This window comes from Oreochromis aureus, linkage group 20 (genome assembly GCF_013358895.1).
Source record: "Oreochromis aureus strain Israel breed Guangdong linkage group 20, ZZ_aureus, whole genome shotgun sequence".
Classification (NCBI taxonomy): domain Eukaryota; kingdom Metazoa; phylum Chordata; class Actinopteri; order Cichliformes; family Cichlidae; genus Oreochromis; species Oreochromis aureus.
In genome coordinates, this window is record NC_052961.1 from 4,593,285 (window position 1) to 4,619,049 (window position 25,765).

The 25,765-nt window shown below is 41.4% G+C and overlaps 1 protein-coding gene across 1 annotated transcript in view; it reads left to right on the plus strand.

Annotated features, from left to right (window-relative positions):
• Window positions 1-19,053: 19,053 nt before the first annotated feature.
• Window positions 19,054-25,765, plus strand: part of cacna1fb (calcium channel, voltage-dependent, L type, alpha 1F subunit) — a 43,352-nt gene continuing 36,640 nt past the window's right edge. Inside the window, exon 1 of the mRNA XM_039605011.1 lies at window positions 19,054-19,172. Coding sequence (XP_039460945.1) covers window positions 19,151-19,172 — 22 coding nt within the window. The 5' untranslated portion in view covers window positions 19,054-19,150. The remainder of the gene's footprint in view (window positions 19,173-25,765) is intronic.

A 25,765-nucleotide genomic window follows, 5' to 3' on the forward strand; every position in this document is an offset into this window, starting at 1 on the left:
TTCACAAAGCTGTTCTCTCTTAACCCCACTACCTCATTTTACATTCCTCTTTTAATACTTTTGGCGGAAAGTTTAATGACTTCAGGTGAGGCAGACACTTGAGTCATTAACATATGAATGAACGAACCTTTATTGGCATTGCACAGAGTACAATGGAATTCTGTGACTGTCCTTCATGGTGCAAGAGGGAAAACTGAGAAACAGAGTGATGAACACTGCTGAAAAAAATATGTAATACACAGTAATACACATTATTTTTTGTACAAAGTTTACATAATAAGTTACATATTCTATACTTATGGAAAAGTAATAAAGAAAAGTAATAATCTGTATTTAACATTTGAAACTCCAGCAACCAAAGACTTCTGCAACTCAGTACAAGATTGAAAGTACAGCAACACCTGTGATGCGGATGACTGACGATCAATAAAATAAATAAAATAAGCCGCAGAGAGCTATGCATGGGAGAAAACTGATGACATGCACAACAGAGAATTCAATTTAGTTCTGAGAGTGTTTTCTCCTTTTTATTTTATATCACCATACTGCACCAGCGAGTCTTGTCTTTGCACTAGTGCATATATCTGTGCACGAGTGCAAAGACAAGACCAGGGTAGAAAAAACACACACTAATCAAATTCAGCAGAAAAATGTCACTCAGCGTTCGTACATGCACATCAATGCCATTATCTATCTGCAGAGTGCACACCCATAGTTAAACTCCATCATCCAAGTCCCAAAGCAGAGTGCACATTCAAGCAAAGACCACCAAACAACCTCTGCAACCAAACCAACCACTCAAACAGCAAAACCCAGAACCCAGAACTGCTGTAAACATGAATGTCATATTTCTGACAGAGCTGTGCTGAAAGATGTTTTTGGGCTTCAACACTCATGAGAAGAGTCAATAATCAAAGCCTGTTTGTCATTTCCAACCATTTTCTTCATCCATACTGCCAATCTAATCAAGGTTGCTGGAGCTGGAGCCTATCCCAGCTTTCATAGCGTGAAAAGCAGGGGACACCCTTGACACGTTGCCAGACTATCACATAGAGACAGGCAATCATTTACACCTACAATTTAAAACTAAGCCTTTGGACTGTGGGAGGAAGGAGAGGACCCACACAGACATGAGAAGAACATGAAGCTTGACACAGAAGTGCCTTGGCTGGTCGGGGGCTTCAAACCCAGGACCTCATACCTTTTTTTAATTTTCACTGATTGTCTTAAATGTGACAGAACCACCCATCTCATGAGTTACAGGCTGAGCTAGGGCTGGGTGATATGGCCTAAAATCCATATCGCGGTATAATTTGAAGCATGTGCGGTAACGATATATATCGCGACATATTCTTTTCTTCTGTATACCGTATTTTCCACACTATAAGGTGCACTTAAAATCCTTTTATTTTCTCAAAAATCGACAGTGCGCCTTATAATCCGGTGCACCTTATGTATGAATTCTGGTTGTGCTTACTGACCTCGAACTGATTTTATGTGGTACATGGCGCTCAAAAATCTGTCAAAAATGTTTTAGTATGACTTTGGTAAGCTACGAAGCCGCACCACTTGATGGATTGTCTTAGCATTACGGCTACAGTAGTCAGGAGCCTCGCGGAGTAATCTGGGTCCTAAACTCCATCCGCTTCAGGTCCCAAAGTCAAATGAACACCTCGGCATCACTGAGAGTTAAAAACTGTCTAAATTCTCTCATCTTTAATAAAATGATCAGCGTTGCTGCTTTACCAGGTGTAACAATTAAGTTTAACATCCAGGCATCCATGAAAACAGGATTTATTAAATTTAACGGCGTTAGCGAGTAGCAGGAAGTTAGCTCGCTAGTTTTCACCTAAATATGATATAGCATGTTCTGACTGAGAGATTTCAGAAAAAAATAAAACATAGAGCTCTGCTATCACTTCCGACATAAATGAAGACAGAAAACTAAACAGCAGTGACGTTTGTAGGGTTACTGAAGTTGGGCTAGCTGGGATATAATGATGTGCTACGTGATCGCTAGCAACACAGCTATGTTAGCATAACAAACACAGTGAAGCTGGAGGGTGAATGCTAACTTTTTTTCACTCGTTAATATGAGGGTTCCCGATGGTTAGGGACAAATGCAATCGCATGGCAGGATGCTGTAAATGGACCAAACTTCAGTCAGGAGAACAACTGAGATAATCCATCCACAATACGAGGTTAGTTATTAATATACTGCAACAACATGGGAATAGAGCAGCTGCAATAGAATTCAACATTAATGAATCAATGGTACGGAAGTAGAGGAAGCGCAGTTTTTGGCTTTCCTCATATTCCAAAACATGTTTCGTCTCTTTGCTATTACTGTCACTCGGCATAATTTGCAGATGATATTGCTTGTAGCCGCTGCGATGCTTTTGACCAAAACAGGCGCAGCATGATGACACCATCAACATGCACTATCGCGGTAGAGCGGTGTGGTCAAAATCTCTACCGTTGGCCAAATTCATATCGTTTCTACCGTATACCGTTTATACCGCCCATCCCTAGGCTGAGCTGTGATTTTTGGCTGCATTTATATTTCTCGGAGAGAAATTTAGAAGCAGCAGACGGTCTCTTACATTTTATCACACTGAAGCCATGCTGCTTCTTTAAAAAAATGCACAGACACAACATCGGGCTGGTTTCTGGAACATAACAGTGAGTTTAGTTGATTCAGATGGCCTCAACAGTCACCAGATCTCAGTCAAACAGACCATTGCAAAAGACGCTGTGCACAAATCTGCACCAGCTGCATGATTCTGTCACGTCAACACAGAGCTAAATCTTTGAGAAATGTTTCAAGCATGTTTTTAAAATTCTGCCTCTGAGAATTTCATGCAACTGCGAAAGATTTGCCTTTCTCATTGAGTTTCTGCAGCTCCACCCTCTCAGCACAAACAAAAGGAATAATTTAAAAAAAAAAGATTGATATTGTTAAAAAGCAAGACAGGAACTCTGGAGCAAAGTCTAGAGTTGTTCCTAATTAACTGGCATCATTAACAGGTTCCTCTCCGTCAACATATTTGTGTGTGACCCGGTCGAAACCGAGGCACAGTGACGAAGATCAAACATCAACTTCAGCTTGAATCCACAAATCCATGTTTATAATGAGCTGCACGAAAATATCTCTAGTCATCATCCTGCTGTGAAAGACAGGAAGCACGACACATGCTAGCTCAATGAATCGATCAATTTCTCATCAGATATGGTTCCCAAGTGTTTCTAAAAACAGATGAGCACAGAGGGAAACTGTGAGAAAAGGTTTACTGAGGATACAGGTGTTCCTATTGAGAAGCCTCATCAGCTCCTGAAGGCTAGAAAGGAATATACCTCTGACGTACGTCACGTCTTTTACTGAAGTGCACATAAAAAGGCTGCAAAGACTTTTCAGAGTCCTTTTCAGAGCCTAAAAATCCCTGAACCAGCTCTATAAGCCATTTTCACACATGCACTGTAGCCCTGAAGTCTTCTAGACATCATCTGATGGAGGTGAAAATGAGAACAAAAAGGCCTGACGCAGTTGGATTGGACATTAAAGACTCTTTTACCTGCCAGGTCCCTATTGCACCAATGTAAGAGCAGCAGCAGGTAATAGTCTGCTGCACAGAACAAGCATCACGTCTGCTTCCTTATGTGTGATTTACACAGGCAGCTTCCTCGTTTAAACCATACGCAGCATTTCCATCCGAATCAGAATACTTCCTCCTGTTTTCTACATATTAAAAAAGATCAAATGTTGAACATTGTTCTAGAATAACACTCTGGACACGACCATGTGACGTCATGTGTGCAAAAGACTTCAGAAACTGGCATTAATTAAACATGTGAGGCTGAGAGAATGCTTCAAGAGACACTTGAAAACCTCGGCTCTCAAACAAACAGGACAGAGATGGTCACCAGTGTCCCTGAACAGTAGTGGAGGGTGGTGTGGGGGTCTCTATAATCTTTATTTTTAGTAATGTTTTTCATTTTTATTTTTCAGGCTTGGCTTCATTTATTAGTCATCCATTCTCACATGCCCATTTCAGAAAACAAACATATGCATAATGCAACATGGTGCCAAAAACAAAATTACTTCCACTTCATGTAAGACATAAAAGCCGATTTCTTTGTCTCCATGACGGCAGCTGGAGCAAAGCCATGTTGATCTGCTGGGACTATAAACCTTCCTTCATAACGGGAAAAACCTTTATCTTTACTAGTTTGTTTTATTTTGATTTATAAAATTTATGATCCACATGTTTGATTTGGCCTAAATATTATGCCAGATGCGCTTCCCGACACCCTGTCCATTTACCCGGGGGACCGACATTTTCATTAGTTTCCCATACTTTTGTGTTTATTCATTAGCTTGAACTTGCCTATAATCACATGTTTGATTAAGTGTAGTAATAAGAAATTCAATCGTATATTTGGACTGGATATCAGTTTGATCATGGCTCAGATTGCTAGACCAGGCTGATCTGTTCATTCATTCTTAACAGATCAACACAAAACACAAACTAATCAAATTCAGCAGAAAAATGTCACTCAGCCTTCCTCTGTGAACCATGCATTATCTGATTGCAGAGACGGATAACGAGACAATCACGCATGCCTGCATCCACTTCAAACTTAACCTGAACGTGCATCTCTTTGGACTGTGGGAGGGGCTGAATTGACGGGTGGATGCAGGAAGAGTAACCCTGATTAATATTGTTTCACTTTCAGTTGCCTCAAGTCGGGTGTTTGTGAGGAGTGAACACAGCGAAAGCAGGTAAAGGAGACACCTGAACATACAGTAAAGACTCAAAGCAACGCAAATAAATTATGTCAACAACGGGAATACATTTTTAATTTTATTTTACAAAGCAAAGTTTAAGTCCAGCCTGATGTTGTGTTAGTTAAACTGTGACTTGGATTAGTACTCAGTGTACGACTCACTCCTGGGACATCACTTAGTGCCATTTTATTAAAGCCGCTGGTGTAGCTCAGGTACACACTCAGGTTATGGCCCATATGCCCAACCTTTAACCCAAACCATGACCTTTTCCTCACAATCACCGAGTTGCTTGTAGGCACTAAACCGAACCAGTGGCTGGACGTGTAAGTAAAAGCTGAGTAAAAATAAAAAAGTGCGAAAACACAACAGTGCCAACAGGATGAAAATTAGGCTTCAAAACCTTCAAACTGTGTCTCTCAGAAACTGTTACTGTGCGGACCGATGCAGCAGAGCTGCCAGGACGAAGACGACAAAAGCATCTGACCAAAAAGCACCACATGATGATCATGGATGAAAACGCATTGGTATCTGCATCTGTGATTGATTCATTAATACCATTAATCCTACATTTAAGTCCAGTTTTGTTATTTATCCAGGACCAAACCTCAGGCCCTCCACACTGTGACCCCACAGAAAAACGCTGGAGCACACTTTTCTTGGACCAGAGCGCGAGCACTGAAAACGAAAAAGAGCTGACTGATGGCAGTTTTATCCAGTGTGGAGACATTTCCATTCTGCGCTGTTTGAAACGCTTAACTGCTTCTCTGTTTAGCTGCTCCTTCAGCAGAGTGTCCTAGAGCTGGCTGCCAGATACACCCCCCACTTTACCCCCTTTTATCACTCTTCATCAGAACAGCTCAGATTAAAAGCATCCTCACAGCTCTGCAGCATCCAGCAACACTCCACGCATTACATACATAAACACACCATCACCCACGATCTGATACTACAACCAGCTCCTCCTCCCTGACAACACACCCTGTCCTCTCCACTACAATGATAAAAAAAACAAACCCAAAACGTTATTTTCCCTCAGGTCTCCTCCTAATCTCTCCATCCTCAGCAGTAAATCAGCTTCAGGTTAAAACACCTTCTGCAGTGTGGAGTGCTTTACACGACAACTCCTCATCCTCCTCCTCCTTAATGTACTCTTCATCACCCCACTGTACCCGTCTCCTCCTGTATGTATATACCTCCTCCTCTTACTCCTGCTGCCATTCATGACAAACGGTCAGAGCAGACAAAGAGCGGCTTCTATAGCGCAGACCCAGCTGCTGGCCACCATGTAAACACACACACACGGTGTCACCCGTCCACTCACACTGATCCCAAACCAGCTGTTACTTTACACTCGCAGTTCTGATTTTACACAGTGCCACACACACACACACACACACACACACACACACACACACAGAGACGTGGTGCTGATGGAGGATGTGACCGACAGCCCGCTGCCCCTGAGCCCGGACAGCAGGCTGCATGGGTCGGCTGTGGATCTGCTGACACCGCCGTTTGTACCTGCAAGAGGAACAAAATCAAAAAAAGAGAAACCGCTCCGACAAACCGGGTTTCTCGGTCAAAACGGCCGAGCGCACGCATGCACGCGCGCGCCCCGGAGCCGAGCAAATAAAAGCCAAACCGGGACCCCCCCCTATGCTGTTCCGTTACCTTCATAATTCCTGCCGCGTCCCCCTCCGGTTCTCCGCTCCGGTTTAAATCCTCTCCGGGCTTTTAGCGTATTGATCGCTCCCTCGGTGCTGCTGCCGCTGCTGCTGCTGCGTGCATGCGCGAGGAGCGTGCGCGCCGAGAGAGAGAGAGTGAGTGAGAGGGGGGGGGGGCGTGTGCGTGATCTCCACTGCAGGTAAAAATGCAAAGCGCTGAAAGGTGGAAGACCACACACACACACACACACACACACTGTTACACGGAAACAGTGAGCGCAACGTACACGTGTCTTTCTGTATGACTGAGTGTGTGTGTGTGTGATGCCCGCAGGTAACTGTGCAGCAGCAGCACCAGCTTAATGGAGCTTTACTACACTGTGAAGGCAATGACAAGTTAATGTCTCTCTACCGCCGTCCCTCTCTCCTCACACACAGCGGAAAGAGGGTCTGATGATAATGTGTAAGGGGCGGCGGTGGTGGTGGTGGGGAGCTCCACCTTCAGAGGGAGGAGTCTGCGTGATGTGTGGGGGGTGTGGTGGGGGCAATAGGCTGACATCAGCGAGTGTGAGTATCTGTGTGTACTGTTGATGTGTGTGTGTGCTCTTGTGTTAGTGATGTTGTGGGGACATCAGTCGGTTTGCGTGCTCACGTTGTGGGGACTCGGCTCCCTCTGGGGGACAAAACCAAAACCTCATTATGTAATTCATCACATTTCAGTACTCACACTGGGTTTGAGGTTACAGTGACATGACTCTCTCTGTGTGTGTGTGTGTGTGTGTGTGTGTGTGTGTGTGTGTGAGCCGTAGCTATAAACTGATAGTTCTGTGCAACACTGCAGGGGCCCGACTATGCCCACAGGGTTCAAATGCTTAACAGGCAGTTTATCCTCGCCATTGTCGTCCTTGCGAACAGAGGCTCGCGCCAAAAATGACATCACAACTGCTTGTCGTGCACCTCTATTAACCTGCCACATGCAGCGCAGCATCGGCCTCTGTGTGTATTTTCAGCTATATGAGCACGGGAGGACAGAGATTCAGAGACGTTACAGAGGAATATACAGCAGCTGGAGAAACGCACTGCTGTAAACGTTGTAAAAACTCTTTGTTTCCTTTTTTCTGCATTTAGTGGTAGGTTTCAGCTCTAGGAGTATAAATGGTTGTGGATTGTGTTGATGTCACATTTAATTGATGCATCTAAGAGACAAAATTGCACAAAGTAAGATCAAAGAAACTTCAGAAGGATGACACAAACAGATACAAAGAGATATGAAACAAGAAAAGAGACTCACAAGTTGACACAAAGTGACGCATACTTCACAAAGTTTATTCATCACAGCAATGTTAAGTAAGGACTTCAGTTCAAAGCGTGGCTCTTCTGGTGTGCTTCCTGCAGGCTGCTCCTCCGCTTTTGACTGCAGAGTTCCTGATGTCCTTCAGGTCTGTAGCTACGTCTTCATGCTAAAGAGAAATAAAAAAGATCCTCAAACAGAGAAACACCGGTCAACACATAGTTTCAAACTCTGCCTGTTTGTCTGTATGGTTTATCCATTCATCCATCCATCTTGTATCACATATGAGGGTCTGGATTTATTGCTTATAATTAGACGTGTTTTATTTTGTAATTCCCGCTGTCCTCCTCTTCTTTTGTTCTGTTTCTTGCCAGTTTTCTTCCTCTCCTGCTCTCTATCTTGTTCACCTGAGTGGATATGTAGTTAATTGGCTGAGTAGGTTTTACATCTGTCCATCTGTTTGTTCCTGGGTTATTTGTTATTTGTTTCCTGTTGTTTCTTTTGTATTTTCTAAGTACTGATTTTTGACTCAGGCCAAGGCAACATGTATGACTCCTATGTGAGTCGTGGCTCTGATTGGATATTATTGTCACTGGTTATGGTCACTGTGATCCATCATCCATGATTAAGTGCGCTCGAAACGTCACATTTACTACTAGATGCAATAAATGAGGAAACTGGATTTCTGTAGTATGTAAATGATTATTTTTTTTCGTTGTCTGTATCTGTTTGACCTTTGAAATGTCCTCAGAGTCCTGCGTCTTAACTCCAACCGGCACCCTGGTTTAAGACAATGATCAGGCCAGAGAATGGACTCAGCAGATTCAGACCTATTCAACACTCCCTCGCTCTCCGAGAGGCCCAGCTAGGCAGCTACAACACATCTCTAGACAACTATTTCGAGGTGTGTTCAGTTCTTCAGTTTCCCAGTATGTCAATTCTCCACCTGTCATGGTCCTCCAGTCCTCCCCTGCTGACTCCCTCTTTCTGTCGTTCTCTCCTCTTTGATGCTCTCTCTCTGTCTCTCTGTATATATGAACAGGGCAGCACGGTGGCACGGTGGTTAGCACTGTTGCCGCACAGCAAGAAGGTCCTGAGTTCAATTCCACCATCAGGCCGGGGTCTTTCTGTGTGGAGTTCACACGTTCTCCCCGTGGTTGCGTGGGTTCCCTCCGGGTACTCTGGCTTCCTCCCACCGTCCAAAGATATGCAGTTTGTTGGGGATAGGTTAGTTGGATAATCCAAATTGCCACTAGGTGTGAATGGTAGTCTGTCCCTGTGTGTTAGCCCTCTGACAGACTGGCGACCTGTCAAGGGTCTACCCCGCCTCTCGCCCTATGACAGCTGGGATAAGCTCCAGCGCCCCCGTGACCCTGAAAAGGAGAAGCGGAAGCGGATGGATGGATGGATGTGAACAGTTAAACACATGTTTGTGTTTCAGGGGCGGGGTCTCTTCTGGATTCCTGCACTTTGGTCCTGCACACCTGAATTCACCTGATTCTCTGGATACAAAAGGCCAAGTCAGACCTTCAGTTGATGCCTGATTGTTGAACTATCACTGTTACTGAAACTGCTTCCTTCAACACATGTGTTTGCTCTGTTTCACTCCATTAACATTACTTACTTTTCTTTCTCTTCTCTGCAGAAACCTGGAGGTGGATCTGAGAGAGATTCTCGTGGAGAAAGAAAACTCTGGATTAACCTGTTTGGAGCTTTGGGCTTTGCTGCTTGGAAACCTTTTTTGTCTCAAGCCTAGTCTCTGACTTTCTTGTAAATAAACCTATTCAACTTTTGTTCAGAGTCCCGTGTTGTGAGTCCAACACAAACCCTAGTTTATGACAGAGACACCCAGAGTACAAGAACATACACCAGCCAGCACATTGACAGTTTTGCTCTCATCTCCTTACCACAGCAAACTCATCACTTCAGACTCAGCACAAGTCTGTGTCTATTTCCTACTCTACTCCCACTTATGAACATGATGCGTATGAACTCCCCACTTCAGGAATCGAGTCATCCACAAGCTCGGAGAGGGCAATCTGGCTGAGAATCATGACCTCAGACTTGCAGGAGAGTGTGTTCTAAATCCAGGTGAGTGCTGCTCATTCTGACCAAAATAAAAGAATAAATCTGCAGTCAGATTCCTCACAGCTGCGAGCGAGTGTAAAACTTACTATTATATCTGCTAAACATCACATAATGTCTTTACATGTGTTTAAAAGAAGGAGACCTCAGCATTTTTGGAAGAAATGAAAATGTGTAATTTAAATTAACATTGGACACATTCAAAGTGAAAATGATCATCTCTCTCTTGTGCTGGTGTTATAGGTGTTCTCATACACAGTGGCAAAATGGAAGCAGATAACCAAAAATTATATAAATATGAATCACATAAAGTTTTATTACTATTATGTTTTCAGTCTTATCGAGTGGGTGGATGGGACTCTACCCTGTCTGTGGTCTCTGTGATGATTTACAGGTGGATACGCTAATAAATAGCTCTTTGTTTCTGTGGTATGAGCGGTCCTGGGAAACACACACGCATACACACACACACACACACACACACTGTTTGTATTGCAGTGCGGAGGTATGTTTGCAAGAACTACTGCAGTCCCAGATCCTTGACCCTGAACCTGCCCTCTAAATAGAATCTTAAAACTGGTCCAAATCCTCAAAATGAAGACCGTAAGCAAAGTCCCCACAAGGTTTTAAACTTGTGCTGGTCCTCACAAAGACAGGAATACAGGCGCGTCCACACACACACACACACACACACACACACACACTCTCTCTCTCTCTCTGGTCCATTAGTGTCTCCGTACTGTCATATGAGACCTAATGAGCACTTCATCATTTGTAGTGCGTGTTCCTGTACATTTATCGGTGTAAGGAGGAACTGAAGCTTCAGATCTTGTCAGTGACGTCTGAAGACATTCTGCACGACAAATCAAGACCCGAGTGAGGAAATATCCCATTTAGAAATAAACTCCTACATTCAAAATCTTACACGGGTTCAAACTCAGTTTATGTTCCTTCAGCTGCTCATAGAGTCACACCTATTAAATCTGAAACTGTCGGTGCATTAATCTACCGAAGCATAACACGCTTATATGAGAAAAACAAGTTGGCCTCTTTTTCTTCATTAATGAGCCCGTTAACTTAGATTTCAGAGGAAACTTTTCATTAAAAAGCAAATCTGCTGCATTTTTCTGTTAATGATGTATTTTAAAATCCTAAACGAGTCTCACTTCAGAGCTCGATTTGCCTTCCCTGCTTACTTTATTTCCATTTTTTAAAAATGCTTTGGGTCTGAAACACTGAGATACTTGCATGTTTGAGCAATAATATTGTTGGAGGGCTCGGCTAATTAGCAGCAGAAGCTGTAGGCCCTCCTCCATGCTGGACTTTGGGGTCTCATTAAGTCAGAAAAACAGCGTTTTTTTGTGTGTTCATGAAAGGGTTGCTCAGAACTTCTCCTGTTCTGTTTTATTACTTTAGATAGACTATATCTCATTATCTCAGGAAAATAAGTGTCTATGTTTTTGGTTTTTTTCCCCCTCAATAAATGTGTTATGCTCCTCTACTAACTACAGTTGTGTTTTCAAGGTTGTTTCAGCCTGGTTATTGTATAAAGCAGCACCAATCCACTGATCTATGGTACTTACTAACTTTTAGAGCCTGTCGACAGAAAATGGACATTTTCCAGGAGAGTTTTCATTTTCTGGCTTTATAAGGCAGGAATTTGTCCACAAACATCACTTTTGTTTCATCGCCCATCTAAATCAATAAATTCAGGTGTTCCGATCACTTCCATGACCACTGGTGTATAATCAAGCACCCAGGCATGCAGACTGCTTCTACAAACATTTGTGAAGGAACGGGTCACTCTCAGGAGCTCGGTGAATTCCAGCGTGGTACTGTGATAGGATGCCACCTGTGCAACGAGTCACTAAATATTCCACAGTCAGCTGTTAGTGATATTATAACAAAGTGGAGGCAACTGGGAATGACAGTAACTCAGCCAGGAAGTGGTGGGACATGTAAAATCACAGAATGGGGTCAGCAGGTACTGAGGTGCGCAGAGGTCACCAACTTTGTGCAGTCGGTCGCTACAGTCCTCCAAACTTCATGTGGCCTTCAGATTAGCTCAAGATCAGTTGCGTACAGAGCTTCATGGAGTGGGTTTCTTTGGCTGAGCAGGTTACATCACCAAGCTCAATGCAAAGCGTTGGATGCAGTGATGTAAAGCACACAGACACTGAACTCAGAGCAGTGGAGACATGTTCTCTGGAGTGACAAAACACGGTTCACTGTCTGGCAATGTGATGGACCAGTCTGGGTTTGGTGGTTGCCAGGAGAACTGTAAATGTCTGACCTCATTGTGACAAGTGTAAAGTTTGATAGTTTGGGTTCTGCCCTTTAGTTTCAGTGAAAGGAACTCTTAAAGCTTCAGTGTACCAAGACATTTGGACAAATTCATGCTCCAAACTTTATGGGAACAGTTTGGGATGGGCCCTTCCTGTTCCAACATGACTGCACACCAGTGAATAAAGCAAGGTCTATAAAGACATAGGTGAGCGAAGTTGACTGGCCTGCACAGAGTCCTGACCTCAACCTGATAGAACACTATTGGGATGAATTAGAGTGGAGACTGTCAGCCAGGTCTTCTCATCCAATATCAATGTCTGACCTCACAAATGCTCTCCTGGAAGAATGGTCAAAATGGATTAAGAATAGGACGTCATAAAATATGTATGTGAGGACAGATAGGTGAATATTCAATTTTCAACTCAATTTTATTTATACAGCGCCAAATCAAAACAACAGTTTCCTGAAGGTGCTTTATATTGTAAGGTAGACCCTACAATAATACATACAGAGAAAAGAACCCAACAATCATATGACCCCCTATGAGCAAGCACTTTGGCGACAGTGGGAAGGAAAAACTCCTTTTTAACAGGATGAAACCTCCAGCAGAACCAGGCTCAGGGAGGGGCGGGGCCATCTGCTGCGACCGGTTGGGGAGAGAGAAGGAAGACAGGACAAAAGACATGCTGTGGAAAAGAGACAGAGATTAATAACAAGTGTGATTCAGTGCTCATACTGCAATGTCTCATACTCGATATACGTATGTACATGAAATTCAAAGTCAGTTTGAACCTCTGTATGTTCTGTATGTGTGACGTAGAGCACATATAGCATATAGAAAATCTGGTCACAGCAGGACTACAGCACAAAGTTGATCAAAAAGCACACACTGTACACCGGTTTAGTGGGTGAGCAGGTGACCGTATGGCCAGAGAGCAGTAGGACCGGGTTCAAGTCTGAACTGCAGCCTCTCTGCATGTCTTCCTCTCTCTCTGCTTTACTGTCTCTATGAAAAAAGGCCCCAAATAATAATTTTTTAAAAAGCACAAACTTTCAAACACAGGTGTATGCACACAGCTCAATGCTGTCATTGAAAAGGTTGACGGACTCCACTGGAAGACTTTTTATTTAAAACTCTGGAGAGAGGAAAACACAATCACACAGAAAACTGTACGGGTCTTCTAGGATCCAACGTCGTCTTCATGCTCTGTAATTTTCCTCGCCTTCTTCTTGTCCTCCTTTCTACTAATATCTCGTCTGTATCTCATCTGCATCTTCCTTCTCTTTTCTTTTCTCTAGACTGTCTTTCATTTTCTTTCTTCTACCTTATTTTCCATCTTCTTTGTGGGCTACACTAGTTGTGACACCGTTTTAATCCAGCAGGAGGCAGCAGAGATCAGTTTTTAAATACAAAGGATGACGTCATCCATATGGATTATGGGGGGAAATTGAGACAGACAGGAATTATTGTGATACTGTGATACTTTAGACTGCAGATGTTTTGCCTGATTATTAATACCTTTGTTTCTGGCATTAGTTACTTTTACTGAGGTATTGGTTCTTTGACGTTTATAACTTTTGCTTTTGGTTGTTTCTGAGTTTCATTCTTATTTTTATTGTCTTTACTTTTGAATGTCTCTGTCTGTGTATGTGCTGCACCTCGGGGCTGTTTTTCGACCGCTCCCTGGAGGTCCTGCTCTGATCACTTGGTCTTGCAGAAATGTATGTATGTGTGAAACATACATACTTATATAATAAATACACACACATACAACAAGGACAACAGACATGGGGACACATATTCTGATTCTGATTCTGAATAGAAGAAGCCTCGAGTCTTTCGGTTCTCCTCACAGGTACTCTAAAACGACAGCCAGAGGGTAAAGAGTCAAACTCACTGTGGACTGGGTGGTTAAAATTAATAACAGAATGAGCCAAAAGCCCGTCTTGCCAACATCCTGAGATTTTGCTGGCAGATTTTACCAGAAGTCACAACCTGTTTTGTTGAGTCCTATTACCAAACCAGGCAAAGACACAAAAGGAAAAAACTGGTTCAATAAAACTTCTGTAAAATAAAGACGACTTTTCAGAAGGTTTTCATCTTTCTTAAAAATCAGTCTTTGCTGAACTTTTGCATCAGCATGAGGTTTAAAACACAGAAATCCAGTTAAACCCAATGTTCTGGATGGATGAGTAACAATAAATAAATAAATAAACAACTCGACTGATGTTAAACTTTTTTCCTTTCTTTTTCTTTTTTTGTTTTTTTATACCAGGGTGTTTAGTTCTGCTATAAAGGTGCATATGGAAGCCAGCTTCAAGTGGACATAAGAGGAACTGAAATCATTTTAAAAACTTCCATGTTGACTTCTTTCAGACCTCTGGAGAGTGTCACATGATTGTCACGTGCTTTCTACCTGAAAACTGATCTTTAGTTCCAGCTGCCACGCATTCAGTAAAGTGGTGGGTTTTTATTTTAAACTGGCTGGAAACACAAAAATAAAATGTTTTAACACGTTTTGGTTTGACTTGAAAAAGAAGATTATGCTCTGAGGTTAAATGTATGAACCAAAGGAGTGATTTCAACAGTAAATATCCGAAATGTTTTCAGGATTGAGTTCAGACTGTTTTTTTTATTCTGTCCTTTATTTAGACAGAAACAACAAACGAGTGAAAGGAGAGAAAGAGGTAAATCCTCTCTGAGTCCAGCAGCAGCAGCACCGAGGATTATGAGGGGCTTAATATAGAAGCTTAGGGACACACACACACACACACACACACTGCCCTGCATCCTCTCATCTCTGATCTGATGGGACATAGCTTCCATCCATCCATCCATCTGTAGTCTCGATCACAAGTATGTGGACGGTGCCATGTTTTTTTCTGTTTCAGCTCATCCAGACTGAGGCAACATTAAAGTCTGAGCAGGTTTCCATTAGTATACAAAGAATATGTGGAGACACAGATCTCGAGGTTATGGTGAAAGTGAGACATAAAGAAAGCTTATCCGACACCTTCAGTGACTCAAGTCTAAAAGACAATTTCTCCACACAGGTTAAACTTAAACTTGATCCTGCTTTGAACATTAGCTTTTTTTAAAATGTATATAAAGCTATATAGACAAATTTCTAGGAAGAATATGTATACTTTTTATGTGAGAAATTGGCTCAGACTGCAAGTTTTTCAGAGTACGACTTGTTTTGAGTGCCAGTTATTCAGGGGCCATCTGCTGCGACCGGTTGGGGTGAAAGAAGGAAAACAGGATAAAGACATGCTGTGGAAGAGAGACAGAGGTTAATAACAGATATGATTCGATGCAGAGAGGTCTATTAGCACATAGTGAGTGAGAAAGGTGACTGGAAAGGAAAAACTCAATGCATCATGGGAATCCCGGCAGCCTCACGTCTATTGCAGCATAACTAAGGGAGGATTCAGGGTCACCTGGTCCAGCCCTAACTATATGCTTTAGCAAAAAGGAAAGTTTGAAGCCTAATCTTAAAAGTAGAGATAGTGTCTGTCTCCCGAATCCAAACTGGAAGCTGGTTCCACAGAAGAGGGGCCTGAAAACTGAAGGCTCTGCCTCCCATTCTACTTTTAAATACTCTAGGAACAACAAGTAGGCCTGCAGTGTGAGAGCGAAGTGCTCTAATAGGGTGATATGGTACTACAAGGTCATTAAGATAAGATGGGGCCTGATTATTTAAGACCTTGTATGTGAGGAGCAGGATTTTGAATTCAATTCTGGATTTAACAGGAAGCCAATGAAGGGAAGCCGAAACAGGAGAAATCTGCTCTCTCTTTCTAGTCCCTGTCAGGACTCTTGCTGCAGCATTTTGGATCAGCTGAAGTCTTTTCAGGGAGTTTTTAGGACATCCTGATAATAATGAATTTCAGTCGTCCAGCCTGGAAGTAATAAATGCATGAACTAGTTCTTCAGCGTCACTTGAATGTTTGCTTGAGTTGTTTTATGTTAAACATTAATTAATTACTTTATTGCTATTTTTTATTATTTTAATGCAGCTATGTGTAGACCTGTTTGTTCAGGACAAATTTCCCATGTGGGACAGTAAAATGTATTCCTATCTTATCTTATCCCTCTGAGCACGTTTTAGGCTCCTGAAACTACAGGGGAAGAACCCAGAGTCACCAGAGTAACAGATGGTGTTAAGTGTTCTTAAAACTGAAGAATGATATTTATTGAATGGTATTCTGGAGGTTATCCACTATGAAAACCATCTTGCCTCAGTAGGACACAGCAGAGTTTTCCTGTGCACTGAAAAGGCTGCTGGCATGACAGCTGCTGCACCCAAAGACTAGATTGTGTATTTACTGAATATTGTCCTGAAACTCTTTAAAAGTTTTCTAGGATTTTTTCCAGGGCTTTTGGTGGAGGGACTCTGCATCGTTCTCTGTATACTCTGAACTCATTCTCTGCCACCGTTAGTCTCCTCTGAGGCCTTTCCCAAACCGCAGCCTCAATTCATGCCGACGCCACCTGTCGCTAAATACTGTCAAACCTAAATGAGGCTGTGGTCTCAGCTAGTGGAATGTACAGTTTGTTATCTTTGTACTGTTAATGTTTGTCTCCTGGACTGAATTTAAACCACTAAAACTAATTAATGTTCATTAAAACTGCATTTTTACACTGAAATCTTACCTCCACTGTCAGCATCTTACATGCAGCTTGCCCAAAACACCCTCTGCATCAGGGTTACTGGTGAAAACTTGGCTGATTGTTTTATAAAAGCAAAAGAAATGATTTCCTTTTAAAATGTAATCACTGCTAGTCATGAAACAAAATGCAAACCGAAATGTTTCCAACAATGTGAGGATTATTTGTAAAATGTAACTGACGGCAGAAGACAACAAATCAGCATATCAAACACTGAAACGAAGACCACTGTTGATAAATAAGCAAATAAATACTCATTTTAAATTTAATGCCAGGAATAAAAATAAAAAAAAAAAAACTGTATCACCTCTTCTTTTTTTAATAACTCTGTTGATTTTGTGGTCGTTTTGAAAGAAAAATGTTTCCCCATTCTTCCCCTATATAGGATCCAAGCCGCTTTATTCATTTTTATTTCATTACACTCCAAATATTTTTTGTTGTGCCTTCACAGATATGAAAGCCACCCGTGCCATATGCATGTGGATTCTGATAATAATGCATCTCCTCTTCATCGCAGGTTTCAGTCATTTCTGAAAATGATTTCAGTTATTTCGGATTGGCTTATTTTCACTTTAATGTATTTTTTCTTTGCATTGTAGAGTTTTAATCTGCACTTGTGAATGCAAGAATGAACTGTTTGCTCACAGTGATTTTCACATCTGCTCCTGAGAACACGCAGACATTTACAAAGCAGTCTGATTTTAATGCAGCCCAAAGATCACCAGCAGTTAATATTAGTTTGCAGTCTTGTCCCAGATGTATAGAGATTTCTCTGAATTCTCTGAAACTTTAATGATATTATCTACGGTACAAGATGAAATCTCCAGATTCTTAATTTCTTTAACTAGTGGCCCACATAGTCCTCTATAGAGCTTTAAACCCCTTCCCATCTTTACCTCTGACAGAGCCTCTCCGGGATGCTGTTTTTATGCCCTTAAACCTTTAACCTGATTACGTTTCAGGGTTTGGAAGATGCTCTGTCATGTGTTTTATTGACAGCTTTATCCCTACCCTCTCTACTTTTTGTAGAGACGTTGTGTTATCATCAAATTCAAAATGTTAACATTAAAAACAAAAATCCTCCTTTTAACATTTGACATGTTGTATTTGTGCCATTTTAATTAAATGTAGGTTTTTTAATGTTTTACACTTTTAATCATTTTATTTATTTATTTTTATTTTATTTTATTTTAATTGTGCAAATAAATAATTTGCACAATTAAAATATCTGAGCCCTCAAAGCCCAAGTGAAACTTGCCACATTCACCCATTCATACAAGCACTTCCTTCTGTGTTTAAGTGCTTTACTCATTCACACTCTGAGAAACTCTGGGTTAGTATCCTGCCCAAGCATATTTCCGATGAGTAGATGTCCTCCACAAAATCTTCCATTTCAATTTCCATATTTTTAGAGGACATCGCGGATATAATGCTGCACTGAAACTGAAATTAAAATTAAAGTGCATTTTTTAAGTTTCTGGTACAGGCTTGTTAAACAGACATCGCTTCCGTTTTGTTAGTGATCCATTAAATAATAACGAAATAATAATTTGATCTTGTGGTCTAAAAATAAACTTTTATTGTTGGAACCCAAAGGGACAAACAGCCACGTTAAGGGTTAATAATAACACACACCTGCGCCCCACTGCAGGATTTTTCTTTAAAGAAAGAAAAATAAATAACGTATTTATTCGTCTCCTCTTTGACTCTGTGCAGGAAAATATTCTGAAAATACAACCTGTGATTTTAGTTCATGACTAATACTTTCTCCCAGAAAAGAAAAGGAAAAAAATGGATTACATTTGTGCTCTTAGGTTTTTACCTTCCTCAGAACATTTATCATTTTAATCAGTTCGGTGATAAAGGCTCCTGTCTCTGCGCCTTTAATTCGTCTCCATTTGCCCTCCCCTTTAACACCGAGGTTTTTTTTTCTGTTTAATCCCCAATTGGGAAAGAGAGGGAGGGAGAGAGAGGTAGAAAACCTCTGACAGGCAGAGAGAGAAAGAGAGGGAGAGAGATGGGCAGATAGATGAAGAGAGTCAGATTAGTGAAGCGAAGCTTAAAAAGAAGCTGAATTCGCCTCCCCGATCGCTGCATGTCTGGATTTATCCTTTTTTCTTCATACTTTTTTAACTTCATTTGGAGGTTAATTAATTAATTAATTGATCGATGAATCGGAAAATTTAGCTGCAGCTGCATCAGAAGAAAGGTGGATTAATTTTGAGGTGCATTTGTCAGTGAAATGCGGACAAGTTGTTGGTGACTCGGAATAAAGCAGCTGATGAGGGTCGAACCGGCAGGAAACTGATGAAAGCTCGGATCGACTGACGATGATCATCGGTGTGTGGCGCTGAGGATCAGCGAAGATGTACGAGGAGAACCACCGAAGTAAGCGCTCAGTGAATCTGTCAGTGGATCACTTGGTTAAAGTTCAGATTTCTGTGTTTCAGCTGGAGCCAGACTGGAACAGCTGTATTTTCTGTATGAAGGTCACAGCTGTGCGATTAATCGACTACAGCTCATTTGGCTTTTATTTGTTCCCCGCAGAGTTATGGGAAATGCAGAAGTGATCTGAAACTAAATTTTCTCTCCAAAGAAACTCACAAACAGAATTTTAAAATCTTCCAAATGGGCAAATTTGATAACATAGAAATAAAAAGTTTGAACAAACAGCACAACAGTAAATGAAAACATTTGGTCCAGTTTACCATCTGATTCCCTTCACATCACCTGCACTAATGGTTCCCATCATCATGTCCTGTTTCCCGACACACCGTAAATCCTGTGTGCTGTGTGAGTGTGTGTGATGCTGCAGTGTAGAGCAGAGATTCAAACCAATACATGATCTTTGTGTTTCTTTTCTACTAACTTTACCTTCATACAGCACATCTGTGCTCACCTTAGAGATTTAGAAGCTGCTGTGATCATTTAGGTCATGTTGAAGGCACGAGGAGATCTTGAGCTTTGATATCTTCATTTTCTGGAGAACACAATCCTCACGCTAAATGTTTGTCCACTTTTTATCCCTTTGTGGTAATTTCACGATTGTCGTGCTTTTACCTGTGGCCTTTATGTGCTTATTTTCAGTCTCTGTGTGCTTGTTGTAAATCCTTTTGATTATTTTCATTTCATTTTATTGATTTTTCAACAGCAAGTCGTTTACATCAGAGGTTCTGGTCGCTCGGGATCCCTGAACCTGAGTTTGTCAGTCAGGTGATGATGAAAGAAAACCAGATATACTGAATCATTTTTTCAGCCTCACAGTTTCTCTCTGATGAAATGAGATGAACTTGATCTATGATATAAAAACCAGATTTGCAGTAGAATAAACCTGTGGGTCTGCAGCTCTTTAAGGTCTGGTCTTTGTGTTTTTTCACTGTGTCTGGTTTGTAATCCAGACTCGACCATCAGGAACCAGACAGTGTGCTTTTAATGCTTAACTTCAAAGGGGTGTTTTCTGGTTACTGCATGAAACATCAGTCATTGGGGAAACTGTGCTGTCCATTGAGGTGTAAAGAATATGTCATACATGTGACTGGGGGTGGGGGGGGGGGTCTGTTTGTGATTGTTTGGTCAGAAATGTTTACACCACTGTTATGCTGGAGGTCATTTTGTAGCAGAGCACATCCTGTTCCTCCTTGCACAAAGAAGCAGATACCGGTCCTGCTGATGGATTAAAGGCCTTCTACTGCCCTGTCCAGCTCTCCTAGAGTCACTGTCTGTCTCCTGGAATCTGCTCTATGCTTTTAGGACTGTGCTGGGAGGCACAGCAAACTGTCTGACAATGGCGCATATTGATGTGCCATCATGGAGGAGTTGGACTACCTGTGCAACCTCTCTAGGGTCCAGGTATCACCTCATGATACCAGTAGTGATGCTGATCCTAGCCAAATCCAAAACTAATGAAAAACAATCAGAAAAGATGAGGAGGAAAAACTGTCAGTAGTGTCCAGCTTTAAAAGCCTCCTGTTTTTGGTGTTGTCTTATTGTTCCCCCTCTAGTGAAACCTATAAACAACCCCCTCTGCTACTTAACTGATCACATCAATATCCCAGAGGTTTAAGTGACTTGATGCTAAACTCTGATTAAAAAGTTGTTTTTTAAAAATTTCTTTAATTTTTGGAGCATTGTAAATGGCCTGTATTTGTATAGCGCTTTACTAGTCCCTAAGGACCCCAAAGCGCTTTACACAACCAGTCATCCACACATTCACACACACATTCACACACTGGTGATGGCAAGCTACATTGTAGCCACAGCCACCCTGGGGCGCACTGACAGAGGCGAGGCTGCCGGACACTGGCGCCACCGGGCCCTCTGACCACCACCGGTATGTGGATGTGTAGCTGTAGATGCTACTGATTAGTGCAGTGAGTCAGGTCCTGGAGGTCCTTCAAGGCAGAGGACCACCTCATCGCTGTGGCCTGATCAGCTTTACTGGATTACAGTGATCTGCTCTGCTTGGATGCAGCTGTGCAGCATCTAAAGCTGTTGGATTGTGTTTATCGTTGTGCTTTATGTTGTGTTTCTGGATATGATGCAGTTGTGCATCATTGCCACTCTACACAAGCACTCTGTGTGGACACGCTAACACTGGTCGACTCTTAATAAGGCAGCCATCTCAGATATTGTGGCCCTGAAATACAAAGTATGGTAATTTAAAAAGGATGACTCTGCTTCATTTCATGTTGTAAAGTTTTATACATCTTAGACTAAAAGTTGTTTTTTGGTTGGGTTTTTTTTCGTTTTTTTGTGTGCCACGTTGAGCCCTGTTGATCAGCTGGTCATCTCTGGAGTTACACTGTTACCATGAAGGATGACTCTAATAGCTCTAACTTGGTGACATAATGACCTATAAAGAAAAAAAAATATATATATGTGTGTCTTGGAATAATTCATCTTTATCCAAACTGAGAACATCTAACATCCTAAAGCAGCACCTGTTTCCTGCTTGTATGAGTCTGTTTCTGCTGCTCTGCATTTGGAGCATGTCTCCTTTAATGTTTGTGCTTTTGCTTGTTTATGTTTTCTCCTCGGGGGCATCATATTATTAACACTCAGTAACAAAGAGTCACATGTGAGCTTGAGCTGATTTATTCACCAACATAATTTAGTTTTTGCAGGTAAACGTAAAGCAGCATAAAAACATAGCAGTGGATCAAAGTAAATCTTTATTTTCACAGATTTTCAATCAGTGGATGCTCAGTAAAGTTACTCAGGTCTGCAATAGGTTGTTCCAATAAAGTTTAAATGGTCGGGACACATGACAGTTAACAATGATCGATATCGTGTGTTTCTGATACTGATGTTCTCCTCAAGGACCTTTTAGATCAGTTAAAAAGATTAAAAGTTGTTTTAAAAAGGTAATATCATTACCATATGCGTGCCCATTTAAGTAGCACATGAGGACTCTGCAAGGTGAGTTCCTACATCGCCTCCTGGCAAATAGCAAGAACAAGGCTGTAATTATATCTCTGTAAGGACCACTTTACTCAAAATAAGGTTTTTATATCATCAGCAGCAATTTCTATTCTAACGTATGGCGGTGTTCTAGAAATCCTAAAGACAAGGACAGCAGTGGCATGAATAGAAGAAGCATTATTGACAATGGATTCAACATGGAATATGTCAGAGGTAGTACGAATAGCCTGAAATGGAGGAAAGATTCAAAGAGATTCAAATTTGTTTTTATTCACAAATGAACGTAGATGCAAAGAGAGCTAACATCTTCTGAGTGTTATGGCTTCTTTCACTGTCCACTGTTTCACTGGTGTGTGATGTGAGTGTTGCGCTCTAATTGGCTTGGAAGAAACTGCTACTTTTTCAGGAAAGCCTTCACCGGCCTGTATATGTTGTGGGGTTATAGAGTGGCTGCAGCTCAGGAGGTAGAGCGGGTCATCTCCTGATTGGAGGGTTAGTGGTTCGATCCCTGGATGTCTGCATGCCAGGTCTCCTTGGGCAAGATACTAACCCAAAGTTGTTCTTTAATGCATCCACTGGAGTATGAATGTGTGTAAATGTTAGCCATGAAGAAAGTGCTTGTGTGAATGTGGCATGTTGTATAAAGCACATTGAGAGGAGAGTAGAAAAGCGCTATATAAGAATCAGTCCGTTTACCACGTGTAAATAGGCCTTTGCGTTGCAGTTTGCTATTTAGTCCTTTTATTAATCCAGACAGCAAATTCAAGATCTGCCTTTCCTTTCACAAAATTTTTGATTTTCTGCTTTCAGGTGCCAGACTATTTTTAGCACTTTGCCCAGGCTGAGCCACCTCACCAGCCTATGTCACCAGCTTCAGTCTCATCCTCCTCCAAAAGTGCAATACACTGTTTGTGATTCAGTGTTCCTACCCTCAATTTTTCAATTCAATTAAACTTTATTTATATAGCACCAAATCACAGCAAGAGTCACATCAAAGTGCTAAAGGTAAAGACCATAATAGGCAATAACAGACAGAACACTCCAGCAATCAGATGACTCCCTACGAGCAAGCACCCTGATCCCAAGTTTTTACCCTGGAGCAAAAATATCAATTTCAGTTCTGGGTTCATTTCAGCCACTTTTTCTTGGTTCCCCTTCAAAAGTCTGACATTTTAAGATATAATATTAGGACAGCCATTCACTGTAACATCTGCCAGTTTGTGAAGCGTCAGCCCCTTTCACCATACCAGCACCGCCATCAGTTTTAACCCTTAGCCTTATGGCTGATTTAGGGTAAGTGAAACCAGATAATTGAATGATATCCTGGCTATGTTGAGCTTACTTTGTAGCCCAGGGCACAGAAGGGTATCAGCATGTGATGTGGGCTGGTGCTGAGGTCAGCTGAGCTGTCACGATTGCTGGCTGAGTTTGATTCTTCAAGAATTAACCATGAGCTGTGCATGAATGGATATGGTCACTGAACTCTCGACCTGCTCTGGATCTGTTTTTTACTCCATTAATGATGTTTTCAGTGTAAAAAGTTATGAAGGCAGGTGGGAACTGTAAAATTCTTCATTACTTTCTTCATAAAGTGTGCAGTCCGGATTGACGTAGACGTCCCTGCACAATGACAAACCATTATATCTGCAGACTGAGGGATGCTACAGAACCTCAGATCTCTGTCAGGTCTGACCTCAGAGCTCAGGTGGGATGAAATTACTGGAGGTTGTGGCTTCCATCCTTAAGAGGGACTCAGTTTAATCCTCCTGATCCTGATATTGGAGGATCAGACTTTCTGCTCTCTGCTCACTGAATTAAGATGCTCTTCACGGACTTTCTGATAACGTTGTCATGGAAATTAGCATTTCCTATGTAACTTCATCTGTTGCTGTGGCAGTAGAGTTAATCCGTCCTTTTGTTCTGACCGCATGCAAGAAAGTTAATTTTAACACGACTTAAACCCCCAAGTAACCTTTAAGGTGAGCAGGCAGTTCCATCCTGATCCAGCTGGATGCTGAGACACTGACAGGATTCTTTCAGTTATTTTAGTTCAGATGATTTGTTACTGATGTTACTGATGGCTCCTTGATGTTGACCTGAAGGGTGCTATCTTTTCACATCCGCCCTTGTCTGATTTCCCAGGTGTCACTCGTTTTTTTCATCTGAAGGCTGAGAAATCCATGTTTTAATATCTCACCCTAAGGGCTTTATAGAAAAAGTTATTCACAAGTTATTCAGTTGTAACGCCCTGAAATCAGTTCCATCAAAAAGGATCCAAAAAGCTTTTCAAGCTCTACAATTTAATCTCAGCAATAGCGCTCACACTTGCTATCATTTTTTTTCCATTCCTCATTCATATAGTAGAAAGTATAGTGTATATGTTATAGAACAAAAAGCCCAGAAAGACTATAACTAAGGCAATGTTTAACATACAAACACTAACATGGCTAAGAAATAATCAATAATTCAATCATTTGAATAGTCTCTTTATTTGCCAAAAATTAAAAAGTTACTATGGTCATAGTAAATCAGATGCTCAGGGTTAACATGAAATTAACTAAATTCATTATTATTTTTTTTAATCCCAACAGCAGTGTGTTTTAAAATAACTGAGTGAAGTCTTTGCTTTAATGATGCTAACAGGAGTATCGCAAAGCTCTATAGTAGGTCCTCTGTTTTTCCAACTGTCATATAAACATATAAAGGAAGACATTTCAAAGCATAAAATACAAAGAAACACTGTGGAGGTTGATGTTTATAGTGCTGTTTCTAGGAAGAATACATCACCTTGCAGTTTTCATTCTTCTTTCAGTCTTAAATGTTTTACATTATATTTGGGTATAGCTTTGCATCACTTATCTCTGTCATATATATCTGTCTATCATGGATCGGTAAATATAGTTTCTTCCAGGTAGTTTATAACAGTTAACTGACAGAATATATCATCGATCAGTGTCAGCGATAGTGTTAACAGCATATTCAGGTGGCTTTTGTCAGGGTTATGGTGATAACCATTTAAACTAAAACTATCGGTCTTCCTCTGATGCTATTAAGATAAAACCAGAAAATGTTTTAGTGAACGTGATTGAATCATATGGTGTTAATTTTTCTTTTGCATTTACTGGAGGAGATTTCTTCCTGTTAAAACTGAGTTTTTCCTTCCCTCTGTCACAAAGTGCTTGCTCAGAGGAGGTCGTTTAATTGTTAGGTTTTCTCCCAGTTATTGTAGGCTCTTTATCTTTCAATATAAAGCACCATGAAGCGACTGTTGTTGTGATTTGGAGCTATAAAATACAACTGAATTGAAAATGATTTTCTTGCGTTCCTTGATTATAGTAAAATGAAATAATAGTGCTACACTGTGTTCACATAAAAAGAGCTACAAATTGTTGAGCAGAATTGAAAACAAAAGACAGGAAGTGAAGCTGTAGCAAAGGTGAGGTATGAGAAGCATTTTTCAGTTTAGCAGCCTAACTGGTCAGTTTGGTAAACTCCACCTGCAGCTGCTCCACCTTCCCTTTGAAAACATCTGTCTCACTCACTGTCTGCAGCAGTTTGTG